This window comes from Cryptomeria japonica, chromosome 1 (assembly GCF_030272615.1).
Source record: "Cryptomeria japonica chromosome 1, Sugi_1.0, whole genome shotgun sequence".
Classification (NCBI taxonomy): domain Eukaryota; kingdom Viridiplantae; phylum Streptophyta; class Pinopsida; order Cupressales; family Cupressaceae; genus Cryptomeria; species Cryptomeria japonica.
This window is the reverse complement of record NC_081405.1, coordinates 152,326,615-152,344,951: the sequence shown is the minus strand read 5'-3', so window position 1 is coordinate 152,344,951 and position 18,337 is coordinate 152,326,615. Positions and strand designations below refer to the sequence as shown.

At 35.1% G+C, this 18,337-nt stretch overlaps 1 protein-coding gene across 4 annotated transcripts in view; it reads left to right on the top strand.

The window, feature by feature from the left end:
* The window catches only part of LOC131079723 (putative transcription elongation factor SPT5 homolog 1), a 44,107-nt gene extending 28,544 nt beyond the window's left edge, over positions 1 to 15,563 (top strand). For all 4 annotated transcript variants that reach the window (XM_058017753.2, XM_058017752.2, XM_058017755.2 and 1 more), the window contains exons 20-24: positions 14,035 to 14,092; positions 14,195 to 14,312; positions 14,396 to 14,527; positions 14,638 to 14,735; positions 14,863 to 15,563. In XM_058017753.2, the coding sequence (XP_057873736.1) occupies positions 14,035 to 14,092; positions 14,195 to 14,312; positions 14,396 to 14,527; positions 14,638 to 14,735; positions 14,863 to 15,105 (649 nt within the window). In that variant the 3' untranslated portion in view covers positions 15,106 to 15,563. The remainder of the gene's footprint in view (positions 1 to 14,034; positions 14,093 to 14,194; positions 14,313 to 14,395; positions 14,528 to 14,637; positions 14,736 to 14,862) is intronic.
* Positions 15,564 to 18,337: the final 2,774 nt, after the last annotated feature.

Here is an 18,337-nt window from a genome sequence, read left to right as displayed (position 1 = left end):
TAACAAATTAGAGTTCATCCAAGAATAAGAAATCTTCTTCAATTATTTTGATACATAGAAAACAATTCAAAGTAATTGTTTTAGTTTATAATTTAGTTCTACTTTGGGCGGTGACAAACAGGTTTATATTAAAAGTTTAAAAATAACCAGAGTATGTAACGTAATGCAGGGAAAAGTGAAAAAACAAACAACTAATTTTCAAAAAGCTTTTGGAACATTCTAAACTTGGAAGAAAACAAGAGTGGGCTTGTGGTAGTTGTCTCTACTATTGAAAAGGAAATGTTGAGAATATCTGATATACTCTAAATCATATCAGATCAGCATTCAAACATTCTAGATTATTACATGCTAACAGACGATGTCATAACGGAGTAGTTACATTTATTAATGCCGAAAGGCATTCTACAATGGCAGCAAGGGATGGAGTGTAATGTGTTGTGTTAAGTTAACAAAAACTCTTACATTTTACCTTACACAACCATTTGCATGTAAAAATATTTACAAAAATAAATTACAAAGATATTTAAAAAAAATAATTTACAATTTTATAATTACAATGTATAGCAAATTTAAAGTAAAATAAAATAATAGTTGACATATTATGCATCATTAATTAATTAAAAAATATATATTATAAATTTTTTATTTCTAATAATTTTTTAAAATTATGATAAGATGTTTAAATTTCAAACATATGTTTTTTTTTAAGTTATTAGTAGACATTAAGAATCATTAACTTGATTAAAAAATATATTTAATAAATTTACAGTTTTAATAAATTTTAAAAATAATGATAAGAAGTTAAAAAATTTTAAATAAAAAAAATTAGATGTAAATAATCAAATTTGAAATATGAGATTGAAAAATTGTAGATACAGTAAAATTTAAGTATAATTGAAAATTGTGGTATTTCTATCAGGATTCAACTGTGTAGTTTTCGATTCAAACTTGTTGACCCATGATTCATAAGTAGTGGTTCACAAGAACCCCTCTCTCATGAGAATGAATAAAGTAAAATAATTTTAAGATAAATAAAATAGTTCCAATTGATATCTATTAGCATTTCTTTAGATAGATGTATTTAAGATATCTATACTAGTTAATACAGTAAAATTTCTGTGTAGTTTTCGATTCAAACTCGTTGACCCATGATTCATAAGTAGTGGTTCACAAGAACCCATCTCTCATGAGAATGAATAAAGTAAAATAATTTTAAGATAAATAAAATAGTTACAATTGATATCTATTAGCATTTCTTTAGATAGATGTATTTAAGATATCTATACTAGTTAATACTCTGAAGAAGTTAGAATTGAGAGAAATGCTTGGTTGCTTTCCTGATGTTTTTAGGGTTATACTGGTTTTTTTGAATGATTTTTGGCTGATTATCTGCATGATTTAATTGCAATAAAAGACCATGGCTGACTCCCGATTAATCAAGATTAGTAGTAAATTTTTGGCGACTAGTGCTTCTTTGAACAAACTGTTTCAGATGGAGATGTGCTATTAATTGATGTTGTGAATTGGCATTAGAGTGCAAGCAAGCAAATAAATGTTGGAAAGGAAATAATGTCAATGGTGCAAATGTTTTCAAGCAATTTTAACACAATGCCACACAGGCATTGGTAGGAGAGGAGCTTTCATGTTATAAAATCTCAGACAAGACAGTAGGATAGTCTTATTTTAGCCAACCACCAGCAGACTTGTGAGCAGCCATGAGAGGAGGATGGTGTAGCATTTGGGAAAAAATAAGGAATATATTAAATATAATGGTGCTGTAAATGATATTGGCACAATATCATATTTACATAACACAGTGTGTAAATCCATACAGCTATAAAGGAAGCAGCTTTTATTTGCCTGCACAAGCATTATATGGTGCACTAAAAGCTGCAACTTTGGCAAGCCATATCAATTTCTAAAGGAGATTTATGGGTTGCTTGTCTGGCACGAAAGAACAGAAGGCTTGAGTGGCATATCAAAAGAGCTCTACGAATGCATGGCACAGCCCTCCATTTTGTGCAGAAATAATCAACATATTGGGCAAATGTCATTTTGATCCTTGCGGCCATAACTATATTCAAGCATCCATCTTCCAGATTGGCACAAGAGAATAAAAAAACTGCACATGGACAAAGGAAAGCCAGCTTATAATGTCAATGCTTGTTTGAGGTTTGAGGTGGCATATCATAAATAAAGAGGCATATTTCAGCGTGGATTCATCTTGTGACCCATATTTTCGCAAATCCAATGCATCAGCCAGGGAATTGGAATAGCCTGCATGATCATTTGCAAAAGTGAACCAGCAAATATATTCAATTTCCAAGCTAAGTGATATATGTTGCAGCTAGTGTTGATTATGTGGGATCTTGCAAGAAGGGTGCAGACCAATCTGAGATTCCTCTGCAGTCAAAATAATGGAAAACATTCACAACCAGAGACTTATATTACAAAAGTTTGTGCAGTGTACACATAAGCTTGCACGGCCATGGAGAAAATAAAACAAAACATCTCAATAGCTATACTGAGCTAAAGACTCATGCTTAGGAAGGGGGTCCTTCTAGTAGCCCATTAGTAAAGTCCCTTTATGTCCAATAGCACCATCCAATCTTCAGCCATCCAACAGTTCCGCATCCCGGTTATGTTGGAGTATGGTGGTAGGTAGTAAGTGTGATATTTGCCTGAATTCTCTAGATAGGATTTCCATCAGATGTATGGTGCACCATTTTAAAACTGTGAAGGATGTTAGTAAATTTTTTTACACCATTAGTGGGCCTCAAGCAATATCAAAATGATTTTACGTTAAAATCATTTTTCCTTGATTGTAAAAATGGATATTTAAATTAATTAAATAAAATCTGGACGTGGTGCCGACCAAAAGTTAGATGGTTTTATGAATTATCCAAAACCATTAATACTTTCATGAGTGCAAATGTTTAAATCAGTGAAGCAATAGTCGTGAAAAAATCGCGACTGATCGCGATTAATCGGCAATCGTGAGTGGTGTCGATTATTTCCCCCCTCATGAGTGCAAATGTTTAAATCAGTGAAGCAATAGTCGTGAAAAAATCGCGACTGATCGCGATTAATCGGCAATCGTGAGTGGTGTCGATTAATCGCGACTGATCGCGATTAATCGGCAATCATGAGTGGTGCCGATTTTTTAGCGGTTGAATCGATTTTCCACGATTTTTTGGGGGAAATAATCGGCACCACTCACGATTGCCGATTAATCGCGATTGAGTGGTGCCGATTATTTCCCCCAAAAAATCGTGGAAAAATCAGTCAACGATTTTCCACGATTTTTTAGCAGTTGAATCATGATTAAATCGCATGGTTAATCATCCAAAAACACACCAAAAAATAAATACTCAAAAAACTATGGTGAAAACCCTAAAACCTCCAAAATCCGGAAAAAAAAAGCTGCGAATACATTGTAGATCAGGTCGCGTGAGAGTTATAACTCATTTTCATGGTTGAGAGGTATGAGGGTCGCTGCTTAGTAAAAATTTCAATGGTGTCTGAGCTGTGAGCCAGCACAATTCTGCAATGGTCGTGGCACGAAAAAGTAGGGTTTGTGGGCGTCCATGGCAAAATACGATGCTGTGTTTTTTTCTGCTTTTCAAAAATCCTATGAAGTATGAAATTAATATTTAATACAATATAATTTTATTGTTTTACTTTGCACGATATTCAATACTATAATTTTATAATACATGTATTATTTTACTTTACTATATACGTTACCTTATTTGCACCATATTTTATAAAATATAACTTTATTTATTTATTTATTTTTTTAAAATTAACATTCCATAAATCAAAATTTTAATATTTTAGAATATTTAATTTAAAATTTTAATTATTAATATTAATAAATTTAAATATTTAAATTAAATTAAACAAAATTAATATTATTTATTTTAATAAATTTTTGGATATATTATTTATAATATAAATAATATATCCAAAAATTTATAATCGATACATAATAACTATATAGGTATTTAACATAATAACTAATCGATACATAATAAATATATTTATTATTATTTATTAATGTTACTATCGATTAGTTATCATTTCATTATATTTATTATGTATTAATTTATTCAGGAAAAAGTATTTGTGGTCAACTAAATTTTAAAAAAATGTAAATTTAATTGTTTATTGTATTTTTATGAAATTGTTTTTTATTGTTAAAATGATATTTTATTAGAATAAAATATTATATCATTAAATTTTAAAACTGCATATATATATATATATATATATATATATATATATATATATATATATATATATATATATATATTTTAGAATATTAAAATTAAATAATATAATAATACAATATGTTATATGAAAATATATTTAATCAATATTCAGCCTTGTAAATAAAATGTAAAATTTATTTAATATTTCTTATTACAGTAATTTTTGGTAAATATTTTTTTCTTATTATAATAATTTAGTTATAATAATATAACATTTACAGTTAATAATATTAAATTCAATATTTTTATAAAATATTTTTTAGTCTATTTTATTTGCCTATAATATTTCTATGCTATGGAAATGCCTAAAAAATAAAAACAATTAGTTTTTTATTGTTTTTCTACAATTTTTTTACGTTTTTTATAAATCCAATTTTTTCAAAAAATCTTATACTTTTGTTTTGCCGATTAAGTACCCAAACTATTAATGCTTTTATGGTTTAAATTAAGATTTTTATTTACATCATTCACCAAGAAGATGGTGGGGCACAACAAAAATTTCAGAAGACATTAAAAATCTTTTCCCATGAAGAGAGTAATTCATGTTTTTAATTGTATAAAAAGTTAAAAAGCCATTTTTATAAGAGATCAAGGTGGGCATGTGACGTAGTAAAGAAAGTATGAGCTTATATGATTAAATCCTATGTTACCTAGTGTTTTGGGCACGGGTTAGAGCAGGGACGTGGAGATGTGTTTTGGCAAACGAGAGGGAGCCATTTTTCTAGAGGACAGCAGGGGAAATCTATTAAAAAATAGAGAAATTTAAAAAATATAGAAATTTCAGATTTTCATATGATAGTATTCATAAGGCAATTATCATATACATCATAGAACATTAACACATAATATTGTAGTTCAATTGATGTTTTCATTTCATAGAGAAAGTGACAAACAATTGAAGTTTTAACAATGTTGCAAGTTTCAAATACAAAATGACAAATATATAGAAATATTAATATGCAACTATCCCTAATCAGCCTCCCCTATCACTGCCTCAAAATTGGATTCTGAGTTATTGTCACTATAAGAGGCTATCTCATTCATTAGAACCCCAAGCAATGCATCATGCACCTCCTCATCAACTTGTGTAGTATCTTCGGGATCAACATCCCATCATGTAGTTGACGATACTCAAGTGTGCTGATTCTGAAGCCGCAAGGCATTGTGCACAACCACTACCTTCTACAATCATCTAGAGGTTGTTGGTGTTTACCATGATCAACTAGCAAAAACCAAGCTTCCACAAACCATTAGCACACAAAGCCAAATCAATAATATCAAGTGTTGGTTTTAACATACAAAATTAGCTTGCATATATAGGCAAGCAAGTGGAGGTACGCAAGTTGGACACAATGACTGACTATCCTTTTAAGGATCAGACACTTGTTAACTTACTTGACAAGTGTTCTAGTAAGTGACATATGTGTGTGAAGAGGTGTCTCACAAAGTGAGTACACATGCTTCAACTATATGAAGTGAGACAAATGTCTAAAATACCTAAGTAAACTTAAGCTTATGTGGGGATAGGTCAATCTAGAAAGCGTTAACAACTAACTAGTTAGTTAATGACACTATTTACACTAATAGAGGTAAGTCTATCTCTCTCATAGGAACGGGGCTCGGACTCGGCAAGGCCGACTCGGACTCGAGACTCGGAGTCAGACTCGGCTGGACTCGGGAAACTGAAAAACTCAAGAAATTTGAAGATTTTTAAAGATTTAAAACTTGTTTCATGCACCCTTTATTGAATACACCTTAAAGACACAATAACATCATCAAACTCGGCTCATTTTATTACATACACAAGTATACATCAATCACATAAGCATAAACGCAAATTGTAGCTGAAGGATTTAACAAACATAGATATATAAATATTGTCAGATGTATACAATATTACAAAACTCATGGAATAAAAAATCCATGTCATCATATGATCATCATCAAATGTTCCACACAAATACCAAAGGTAAATACAACTACAAGCCTATGGCTCAGAGGAGCGTGTACCCTCTCGCCCCGGCCCCTTGCAAAGGCGTTTAAGGTAGCTCCTGGATGATTCAGCAGCTATAGTCCCTCCCTGTGACACCGTGCCATGCTCACCAACATCAGGAACATCTGTGTCACTATCAGTATCTGCCTCTGAATCTCCTGTCTCTGCTCATGCTCTCTGCTCCTCCTTTGCCATGGCTACAACCTCAACATCTATATCTACCTGGTCAATCCAATTAGTGTCATCATCACTAAAGACAACTGCAGGATTTGTCTCAGTGGCTCACTCTACTTCAGGATCAACCTCATCTAGAATGATAGGAGAGATGTCAACTAATGCATTCTTTCTCATTCTCAGGGGGAGGTTTTAGTGAACAAAGACAAGATCATTCATCTTCTCCATAGATAATCTATTGCGCCTCTTGGAGTGTATGTTCTCAAACATACTCCAATTGTGCTCACAAGCAGATGCGCTGCATGGTTGGCTCAAGATGCGAATGGCCAACTTTTGAATATTTGGTGTCATTGGGCCAAAAAAGCTCCACCAATTATCTGAGTTTGAAATGAGAAAAATAAATAAAATCAGTCTCACTCATGAACTCATTTAACAATATACAATAAAACTAAAATTAAGCCTTACAATTTATTTTTACCTGGCATCAAGTTGTCCTACCGTCTTTGGCGATAGGACGAGGGAAGGTCTCCCCTTGTGCATTTGAGAACAACTGTAGCTCTCGAATAAGCTCTATCTAAGTAGTACCAACACGTCCCATCTTCTCCATGATCGAGTATAGCCCATTAAGTACCTCCACATCAGCCTTGAAAGAAGGGATAAAATGGAATGTCGGATTCAAATAATAAGCTGTTGCATGGATGGGCCTATGAAGCCGATGATGCCATCTTCTATTAATGATCTCCCAAATGGGACCATACTTGCTCTCATCTCCTCCATAGACGGATTTGATGCCCTCCTTCGCCCTATCCATGCCCTCATATATGTAGCCCATTGCGAGCTTTTCTCCATCCGCAACTCGCAACAAAACCACCAAGGGCTTAACTAACTGCAAAATTGAAAATATTGTGTAATTTAGAAAAATGAGCAAATAAGAGAATATATATAATAAATTATAAAACAAAAAGTTAAATTGTAGAATTTATAAAAAGTTTACCTTCACTATCTCATCACAAGGGACCCAAAAGTCTCACTCATAAAAAATGCAGTCTGCCATATCTTTCCCCGCAGGGGTGGCAGCATAGGATGAGGAAGACCACTCCTCACCAACAATCATACGTCTCAAGGCCGACTTAGAGCGAAGCATGGACTGCAATGTGATGAAGTTTGTGGCAAATCTTGTGATTCCTGAACGAGCCAACTCCTGCTCCGTGTATTGTCTCATAAGAGCCAACACCCATGAATGATTATATACAAATTTACACACATTTCTCACCCTTTCTACACATCTCTGGACCCATGGGAGTTTTCCAATATCCTCCAACATGAGGTCAATGCAATGGGCAGCACATGGAGTCCAAACTATAGATGGGTGCCTCTCCATCAATAGTCTACCTGCAGCAACATAATTTGTTGCATTGTAATAAATGGAGTTACAAAATATAAATTAATTTGCAAACAAAATTAGTTTGTAATCAAAAGTTTACCTGTAGCAACATAATTTGCTGCATTGTCGGTCACCACCTGTACCACGTTCTCCTCACCCATCTCATCAATCACCTCCTCTATTTGCTCACATAGGTAGGTGGCATTCTTGCAATGGGGCGGAGGCATCAATGGACTTGATGAAAACGGAGCCCCCTGAAATAAAAAAATAAAACTAGATCAATGATCATTCAATAAACCATTCAATAAAAAATAAAAAATTAAAGACTAAATGAAACTAAAATTGATCAATCACCTGCGGAAGAAACAAGAAAATTAAGGAGAGTTCTATTTCTCTTATCCGTCCAACCATTAGTCATGATGGTGTAACCTTTAGTGCTCCATATTTGGCGTTGTTCACCTAATTCCTTCTTCACATCATTCACCAATTAAGACAAAATGGGTCCCCTGAAATCACACTCAGTAGGGGCTTTGAACCCCGCCTCGCATATGGTAAGGGCATCAACCATTTCTTGCCAATAAGGAGGCCTGTCACAAATAAATTCAATGAGATAAGTTAAGTATGTTCTATGTACTATGTAGTATGTACAAGAAAAAACAAAATGAAGAGAATCAAAGTAAAAAATTAAAACAATCAAACATAAAAGTTATAAAACATTCATCTGGCTGTAAAAAATGGAACACTGCCGTAGACCCAAAACTTGCCAACTGCCATTTTAGCGGCATCATGGACCTTGTTCCAATCCATGCCCTCAAGTGATTATTGGGACCCAGGAGTAGTGCGAGGCACAAAGAAGGTATCCAACCTAGATTTACGAATCCTAGGTCCCATTGCTAACATTCCCACTACAACTACTAGTGCTAGGATCATGAGAAGTGGCAGTGGCACTGCCACTTACAGAAGTAGAAGCGGAAGCACCAACACCAGCAGTAGCAAACTGAGTGGGACGATATGGAGGCAAGGAAGAAGGGCCTCCAACACAACCTAACTGTGTCCCTCTTCCTAAAGTTGCCTCTCTCCCCAATGGCCACTCGATCCTCCTTTTGTTTCTTTTTCCTTTCAATTTCCTCAACCATTACATAACAATTACGTACGGCCTCAAGGAGTGCTTTTAGGCATGGTTCAGCATCATGTCCACGCACACCAGAAATATGGTATTTCAGTCTATATATACCTCCATAGAATATTGTTTTGCAAAATGTACATTTTGTTTGCCCCTTTCCTTGCCCTGGAAAATCCTTGTGATATTTCCAAGCAGGGTCCTTTCTAATGCATGGTCTAGAAGCTGAAGTAGACATTGTAGGATAGTTTTGTGAAACTTGAAGTTGAGGCAAATAATAAAGTGAAGTTTGCTGCAATAAAACATAATAAATTTACAAACATACAAAAGATTTTGGAAGAAAATGTAAAACTTTCAAAATAAATGAATAGAAAATGGAATTTTTGCATACAAGAAACAAAAAAGTCTTAAAAAAAACAATCTTACCTTTTACAAAAAGTTTGAAATGAGTTGCAAACTCTTCCTATCCAACTCTTGATGCACCAAATCCAAACACAATGCAGCCCCAATGTGATAAATGGAAGAAATCTTGAACTTCCTCCTTGCTGGTTTTTCTTCAATGCACCCTTGTTTTTCTTCACAACTCACTTTTTTCCTCCTATTTTTCCAATTGAATGAAATGAAGTTCACTTTTAGGGTTGGAGGATAAATAACATAAAAAAAGAAATTAAATAACTTTTAAAAATGCATTTTTTTCTGCTTTTTTAAAGCCTTGCCGCCAGCCGAGTCCCAGGCATGGGACTCGCCGAGTAACTCGCCAACTCGGTGAGTCTGGCAAGTTTGCCCCCTGGACTTGGACTCGCCAGACTCGGGGGCATGAATCGTATACTCGGACTCAACGAGTTTGGCGAGTCCTAGGCGATTTTCCGATCTCTGGTATCTGCTAATGAATTAGCAACCTGTGGAAGAAGACGAGTGGCAAGCATCTTCAACTCTGGTGCATCCTTGCTATGCAATGTCCACCATCCAATTTGGTTGGATTAAGTTAATGTAGCTCTATCCTTCCACTCCTTTGGTCTACTAAATGTTGGGCCACAAAGATTCACAAAGTCTAGCCACCGTTCTCTAAGTTGGCTAGACTCTTCCTCAATATACCTTTTTGCAAGGGCCCTCATCAATCCTTCTTTAATCTCTTCACCATAACATGGAGGCACTCTCCTAAGTCTTGCTGCATACCATTTGGGATTTAGGGCGTAGGCAGTCATATGAAGTGGGGTGTTCACAGTGTCCTACCTCTGTGTCACAATGAGCTTAATGAGCTTGCTTCATCTGTCCAAGCATGTTGCCAAATATCTCATAAATCTCTCCAAGGCCAGGAGAGTCTGTATTGGCATATCTTATGATCTGCACAACAGGGGAGAACATGGAGGAAATATATCTGTAAAGAATGAAAATAATTTAGTAAATTTACAAGCTGGAAAATTAAAAAAAAATTTATAAATTTAATCCTAAAGTCAGCAATGTACTATTTAACAATAAATCAGAAATTTAAAACTAAAAATGAACTAAAATAATAAAAAATAAGTCTCTTACCTCACTTTGGACCACCAATTACCTCACTTTGGACCACCAATCATTGTTGAGGTTTTTTAGTTTGACACTTTTTCCTTCAGCTGTGTTTGCTTCTGCCACCTACCCCACTTTAAATTAATCACCATTGATTGTAGTGGCGCCTACACCTCAATTATCCTTTTTAACAAAATAAAATAACTCGCATATTTGGTATCCACATGCTTGAGGAATTCCTTCTTCAAAATGTCCTAAATAAAGCAATTGATGTGTGATGATTGCAAATGAACATCTCGGTGCCTCTAGTTTCTGACACCGCTTTCTTCACCCAATCTATTTTCCCAATGTCTCAATGCATTATTCAACGGATGAAATCAACACGGGTTCCAAAAAATGTGCTTGTAGCCACCCTCTACCATTAAGCCAACTAACTTGCATACACAGGCTGAATCAGTCACTACTTGTACAAAATTAGAGGATCCAACCTTTTCTATGGCACCCTTCAAAAGCTGAAATTGGAAGCTTGCATTCTTCCTCTTCCCCAAACAATCAATAGCTCTAAGAATGTAAGAGCTTGTTGAGCATGTGAAAGTAACATTGATGAGTGGCCGATGTCTAATAACGGTCCAACCATCCATAATGATAGAGCAACTATCCCTTATCCAAACTTTTCTCATCTTCTCCATCATTATACTCACCTTAGAATAATCCTTATCAAGGAGGGAGGTGTGTAGCTTATGATCTCCAGGGGGAATTTATGAAGGACCAACTGCAAGTGCATCTTTGAACATTTGTTTAAAATATGGAGAATGTGCCACATGAAATGGTATGGCATTAGCATAGAAAAATCTGGCAATAGAACTATCAGCTACTTCTCATAATTGCATATTAAACATGCCTGCAATACTAGTGGACCTTTTCTTTCCTCTTTGACTCTCAGGCTCAATATTTGTAGATTCAGTAGCAGTAGCACTAGCAGTAGGCAATGGCTGCAAAGACTTATTGGCATTCTTGTTCGATTGGCTTCACCCTCCATGTGCAACCTAATCACGTATGCTTTCTCAACAAATGTGATGGTTTTGGATATTTTTACCCCTTGATGAGTTTTGCCTATGAGATGGGAGTAAACTCTTGTGTGGCTGCCCCAAAATTCCTCCTTGCAATTATGCCATAGCCATGCTCTACTCCCCCTTGAATTTTTTATTTGGTGTCTATGGTCGTTGCTTATTGTAAAAGTGGTTTTTTTTGTGTTAAATGAGCCTTTAGCATAGTTTCTTAAAGTTTCAGAGGGCATTTAAATGGATTTTCTGAATCATGTGCTTTCACTCTTCTCCTTGCAAATAGATTTCAAGAGCTCATTGCAAATTGTCAAAGAGTCAACTTCTCAATCCTGGCAGTCGTGCTGCAAATCACATCCCACATTTGAGGTTTTCCCATGCTTGATGTTCACACAAGTGCATGTTTATATGAAAGTGTTAATTTGAACACCAACAAGAATGGCAGGGAATCTGGACAGATACTTCCTGTTAATAGTAGTTCTAGACATATACCACAACTGACAAAAATGAATTTCAATGCAGTAACGTTTGCCCAGATAGGCATGAATAAATTCGGTTCTCTAATTAAATAGGAGCAAACTAATACCATTGTTATAACAGATCTGAAGCTGGATTCAAAATTAAGCTTCAAACAAAATGGCTACAATAATCAGTATGCTACAGGTGACATTGCTGTATCTACAGTTGCCAATCTGGCATCAAGGAATGGAGCTTCCATAAAGACACTCTTGACGACATTGGAAGAACGTGTATAGGCATTTTCAAAGGTATCTGGTCAATTCTATCTGAATTCAATATGCCATCTTGCTGGGTGGTAGGGCACGTGATGGTGAACCATTCACTGTCAATTTCCCACATTTCTATAAGTTACCCTATAATTCGGAGGTAGCCATAGCAATGTTTCCTAACCGCATCCATATTGTCGAAATATCCCAGGGATGGGCATGACTGGAAATCCACAGGGGGATGTCTTTGTGCGACATCGATCAAAATAATCATGAAGAGGGGTAGTGAAAAATAATTATAAATACAATTGTATGAAATCTCAATGCATTAAATGTAAAAGATACCAAGGGAGATGGGTGACAACCTTGCAGTTTGTACTGAAGTGTTCTGCTTTTGATTCAAAGGATTATACAGTCAACTACTCATTTTCAGCAATGTATTACTGAAGAGTTGGAAAGAAAAATACTAAGAACACAGAAGACCTGTGGCATTGGGTAGAAATAGGATTAAAAACACAGTTGTACCCAGATACATGTAAAAAAGTGTTAACCTTGGGAAATCTCAAAGCATTAAATCTCATGTTAATGGAGATGCCAAACAAGCACTATAAAATTTGGGCCACGACAAAATTTTTAACCTTGGGGAATCTCATTGCATTATGAAGTAAGTCACACAAGAATTTGGAATTGGCGAAAATCTAGTTATAAATTGTAGCAGAAATAGTTTCTTATCATTTTTTAAGTTACATATCTTATTGAGGACTTTGTATTATAAACATGTGTATTTGACATGTTATATATGTATACACCTGCATATATCTACTTCTATATATAGGGATTATTTTTCCATTTACCTTATATTGGTTGAAGCGCACAACCCTTCCTTTAAAACATGTGATCTGCAGAATGAAATATGGATTTCTTCATTACTGTTATGCTCTTTTGTTCTCTTTAACAGCTTGTCCTGCCCAAGCTTATGGGCAGCCACCATTTGCAACATTACTGGTATTATTTTTCACAACATTGTTTTTCCTGCTCTGCTACAACTGCTTCCAAGAACTTGAGTGTTTGAGATTTTTTATTTGATCAGATAGATACAAGGATTAAAAACAGAAAGCCAAAAAAAATTAGGAAAACTCTGTACAAGAATTGAAATTTTACCCATCTCTACTTTGCATTTGTTAAATGAAGATGGAATTGTGAACTATGTTGCTGACCAGATCATCACTTTACCATTGTTGCACATTTGTTTGTTTGTTTTATGGTTTGTTACCAGACAAATGTGAGAAAATTCCATTTAATAGCCTCTTTTATGGAATTCTTGTTTAGAGACAATGAAAGTCTTTTCATGACATTGTGCATTCAGATGTAGACTGGAAAGTCTAGGAAAACTTTGTTCATTTTAACTGAAATTCAGGGATTTGAGAATCCAATGTTTACTGGCCCATCTTTACTAGCACTTCTTAAATGATGTTGAAATTGTACATTGCACCTGGCCACATGAGCACTTTGCTATTGTATTCTCACACTTGTTTTTAGTTTCTTATTGCTTTGTTGCAGGACTAAAGCTAGATAAGATCACTTAATAGTATTCTGTGGAATGCTTGTTTTGAGAGATTTTAACACTTTTTACAGAGTTTAGTTAAAGTGTTTTAATGCTTTGTTTGTGGGTGACAGATAAAGACCATTCAATAACCTTTATTTGGAAATGCTTGTTTTGAATGATTTTCATGTTTGTACAACAATCAATATTGGATAAGACAGTCTTATAATTGTTCTCTGCGTATGGTTGTCCAGGGATAATTGGGAGGAGGGAAATCCGGCATCATGGGGAGCTGGGACCCCTCAATATCAGGTTTTATTCTCCATCCACGGTTGATTTGTTTTCTTGACAAGCACATCTTGTGGCCAGGATTTGCTTATGAGTTTTATAATGGATGGTTGTTTTGACTTGCAGCCTGGAACTCCTTCATCAAGGCCTTATGAAGCTCCTACACCTGGCTCTGGGTGGGCCAATACTCCTGGTGGTAATTATAGTGAAGCAGGCACGCCTCGTGATAGCAGCCCCAGCTATGGTGAGTTGATTTTAGGAATTTTTTTTTCGTGTTGTTTAATGTTAAACATTGCCATGCCTAATATTTTCTTTACTTTGTAACAGGAAACACACCAAGTCCATACTTACCTTCTACTCCGAGTACTCCTAGTGGTCCGTCATATTTGCCTGGTACCCCTGGTGGACAACCAATGACTCCAGGAAATGTTGGATTGGATGTTATGTCTCCAACTATAGGTTATATTCTAGTCTTTCTTAATCTCCTTTTTCTGTTGGTACTGTTTCTTTGCACTTGGTCCATCCATGTACCTAATGTGCTTTGTTTTCCTCTTTGTTGTCTTTTTCAGGAGGTGGACAAGAGGGTGGCTTAATTCCAGATATAGTGGTTACCTTAAGAAGATCTGGAGAAGATTCGCAAATTGCAGTTGTCAAAGACGTTCTATTGGTAACAATCCTAATATCATTTTCTTGAATGTAGATACTGTTATGTGTATGAATCTAATGTTTTGAATGACCAAGAAGATTCTTCATGGAAAGGTGAAATATAATGTTAGCTGTCTTGTCTTCTGTAGGATGGAACGTGCAAAGTGTCATTAGGACCCTCAGGCAATGGTGAAATTATCACTGCCTCATTTTCTGAAATTGAGATTATCTTGCCCAAGAAGTCAGATAAGATAAAGATTGTCAATGGAGAATATCGCGGTGGAACTGGCAAACTTATAGGCATAGATGGGGCAGACGGAATTGTTAAAATTGATGACACACTTGACATTAAAATCTTAGACATGAGCAATCTTGCTAAATTAGCTTCATAGTCCCAGAGCCTAGTGTATTGTAGTAAAATTTTAAGGGTTCAAAGCTATTTTGCTTTCGGGTTTTTCAGTGGCTGTAAATGTTTCATGGCCTGTGTACTCCAGGTTGTCAAGAGTTGATAGTGCCACTGCCCATATTGCAAAGCTATTTGTAGCATATTCATTTACACAAATTTTATTGTATGTCAAAAGATGTTTTTGTTATTGTAATTTGTTTTGAAAAGCTTGTGCAATAATTGCACCAATGAACATTTTTCCAACAAACAAAAGTACGTGCTAACGAGTTGCATGTAAGTTTAAAAATTCTCACATGCGTATTACTGGTACACGGAAAATATCATGGCAGTTATGTAAAAGAGACAATATTATAAGATGGGCACAAGCTATTCCATAAAGAAAATGTAATCAAAGAACGATTTCTTTCGATGATATAAACTCACGATCAAATAGATTTAGACGAATATGACTGGCTGATATTTTGCAAGTATTTTGCTCAGAAGCAATGCACTTCAATGGTGCAACTGTTATGAACAGTCATATATTTTGACCCTATCATATGAGAAAGTGGTGCTGATGATACACTAACAATGATCAGAAATTAAAAAAAGGCTTGATACAGAGGCATGCCTAATGATATTTTAAATAAAACGATAGCAGAGTTTGAAATTATTTGGATTTGACTGCATAAAAATTTGAAATAAAAAAGAGAGTTTAGCTAGATACAAAGTATTCCAAGAGTAATTTTGTATGGCTACTGTTTCAGTTCCATTTAGATTTTGGTTTGTGATTTTCAGTTTCTTAGTTGAATTTGAAAGTATCTGCTCAGAAGCAAAGCACTTGAATGGTGTAACTGTGATAAATAGTCATATTTTGACCTTATCATATGAAAAAGAGGTGATGATACACTGACAAAAAAATTTAAAGGCCTGATACAGTGGCAAGCCTATGAAATTTCAAATAAATGGTAGTTGACTTTGAAAGTTTTTGGATTTGACTGTACAAACATATTAAAAAGTGAATTTAACTGAATATGAAGTATTCCAATCATAATTTTGCGCGCTTGCTGTTTCAGTTTCATTTAGATTTGGTTTGTAATTTTCTGTTTCTTAGTTGAATTTGACTGCATAAACATTTTAAATTAAAAAGAGAGTTTAGCCGACTTGAATCCAAAGTATCCCAAGTATGATTTAATATGGCTACTGGTTTAATTTGGTTTGTAATTTTACGTTTCTTAAAAATCTTGAAAAATTGAAAATTAAATTTCATCACATTAAATGGTTTCCTATTCTGTTACATTGTTATGTTCTTTTTATCTGTAAAGTGTTTTTTCGGTTCTAGCATTTATTTGATTTTTTATGGGAATGCTTATTTCAAGTGATAAGTATTGGGTTGTTCAGACAATCATATTTTTTTCTTATTACGTTGAGAGCTATTCTACAGTGGTATCAATTGAGTGTGTAAACAAATTTCAAGTTTTGTGACTAGTTGGTTGCTTTATATCACGAGCTTTGAGACATTACCTTGTTGAATATATTTGGAAGGTTACTAAGGGATTTCCTAAGAGACAATCACCGCATTAGTTATCACATGGACCTGCATTATTAGTTGTCACATGGACCTGCTTGAAGAATGATTCCTCGCTATTTTTGAGTTCAAGTACTCCATCAGATTCACAGTGCATTATGTCGTACCATTATTCATGTGACAATTAAACTTCAGACTATTTTTGATGATAGTGATAATGGAGAGTCATTACCAATGCATAAATGGTGTTGTGAAAGTATTTTTAAAACAAATGTTTGCAAGCTATTTTATTATTAATTATTGATTTTTAATTGAATGCGCTTTTTTATGCATTGTATATTCTTTCTTCCATCAAACAAAATTAATGACTCCATTATCACCATCGTCCAAAAATAATTTTTTATATTTATTATAACAATAACATTAACTGGATCTGCTTCTATGGCCTCGTCTCCGAAGGTCCTCACTTCCGCTTCTCCTGTCCTGCAACCCTCCTGATGCAGAGTCTTGGAGCTTTGCTTGTTACACCTCTTGAGTGACTTGTCCTACTCAACCCTTCAACTACTCAAATCTTTCCTATGGCACTTGGCAGGGGTTATGATAATGAGACCTCCAAGGTCTGAACCTTCTTGACTTGCCTCCTAGGTATAGCCAATAGTTTTTGGACAATCAACTCCACCACTTGAGGTTGCCACTTCAGTTACTCACACACTCCTCTCTTGGGCTCCAACCACTCCTACAAGGATCTTAACACACAATCACTTCCTATGGTTTCCCAATGCTTCTACCAGGTGTCTTTAATGTATTTTGAGGTTTAAGGCTCAACAAATCCATCGCCTTGGCTTCTTAACCCTTCTAGGTCTCTACCGACACCAAAATAGGCCTAATTGCATTAGCCCTCCCTAGGCGGTTTTAGGGTCTTAGTTTGCAAAAGTCCCAAACAAACCTAGAAATAAATCATGGATTTGGGTACCCTTTTGGAAGTTACAGACAATATTGGAAAAGTACATCTGGGTTATCCATACAAGTGGGGCTTCCAATGCTGCACTATTTTGAAGGGTTTAGACTTCATTGGTGACTTGGCAAGATGGGCTAAAACTTTTCACCAGTCAAATCTCCGACTTCAAAGAATTTGGGAATCTTCAAGGGCACTCTGAGGGCTTTCCATTCATGTGTCACTTGGACCTGCACCAATCCCCATGTGCTCATAAATCACACTTTTCTTGTTGTCCTAACTCACCTACTCCCAATGGTGAGCCTAGGGCTTCATTGTTTCTCCTCCTCCGGGACTTGCAACACCACACACCCTATTCTAAAACTATGTACAGACCCTAACCTAGCATTCTTAGTGATTTCAATAGGTGCCATCAAAGAATGCCTAGGTTAGAGCCATTTTCTTGCTCTTAAACCCTACTTGCAAAGAATGGAAGAAATCTGTACAACTTAGGACAATCAAACTTGCAAATCAACCTTAAAGAAGACAAATACAATGAATACTCAAAATTGCAATGAATTTACACCATCTAGTCCGTATTGGACCATACAAACAATGAAAATAAGAGTAAAACTGTCTAAAACTGGTGGAAACAAGGTTGCTTCACAAACCAAAAACTTGCTCTTCAATTTCCAATCCTCCAACCCATACAATGAAGTGAATTTTGGCTTATATGCTCTTGTTTCAGTTGGTTCAACCAACTTTTAACGCCTATAA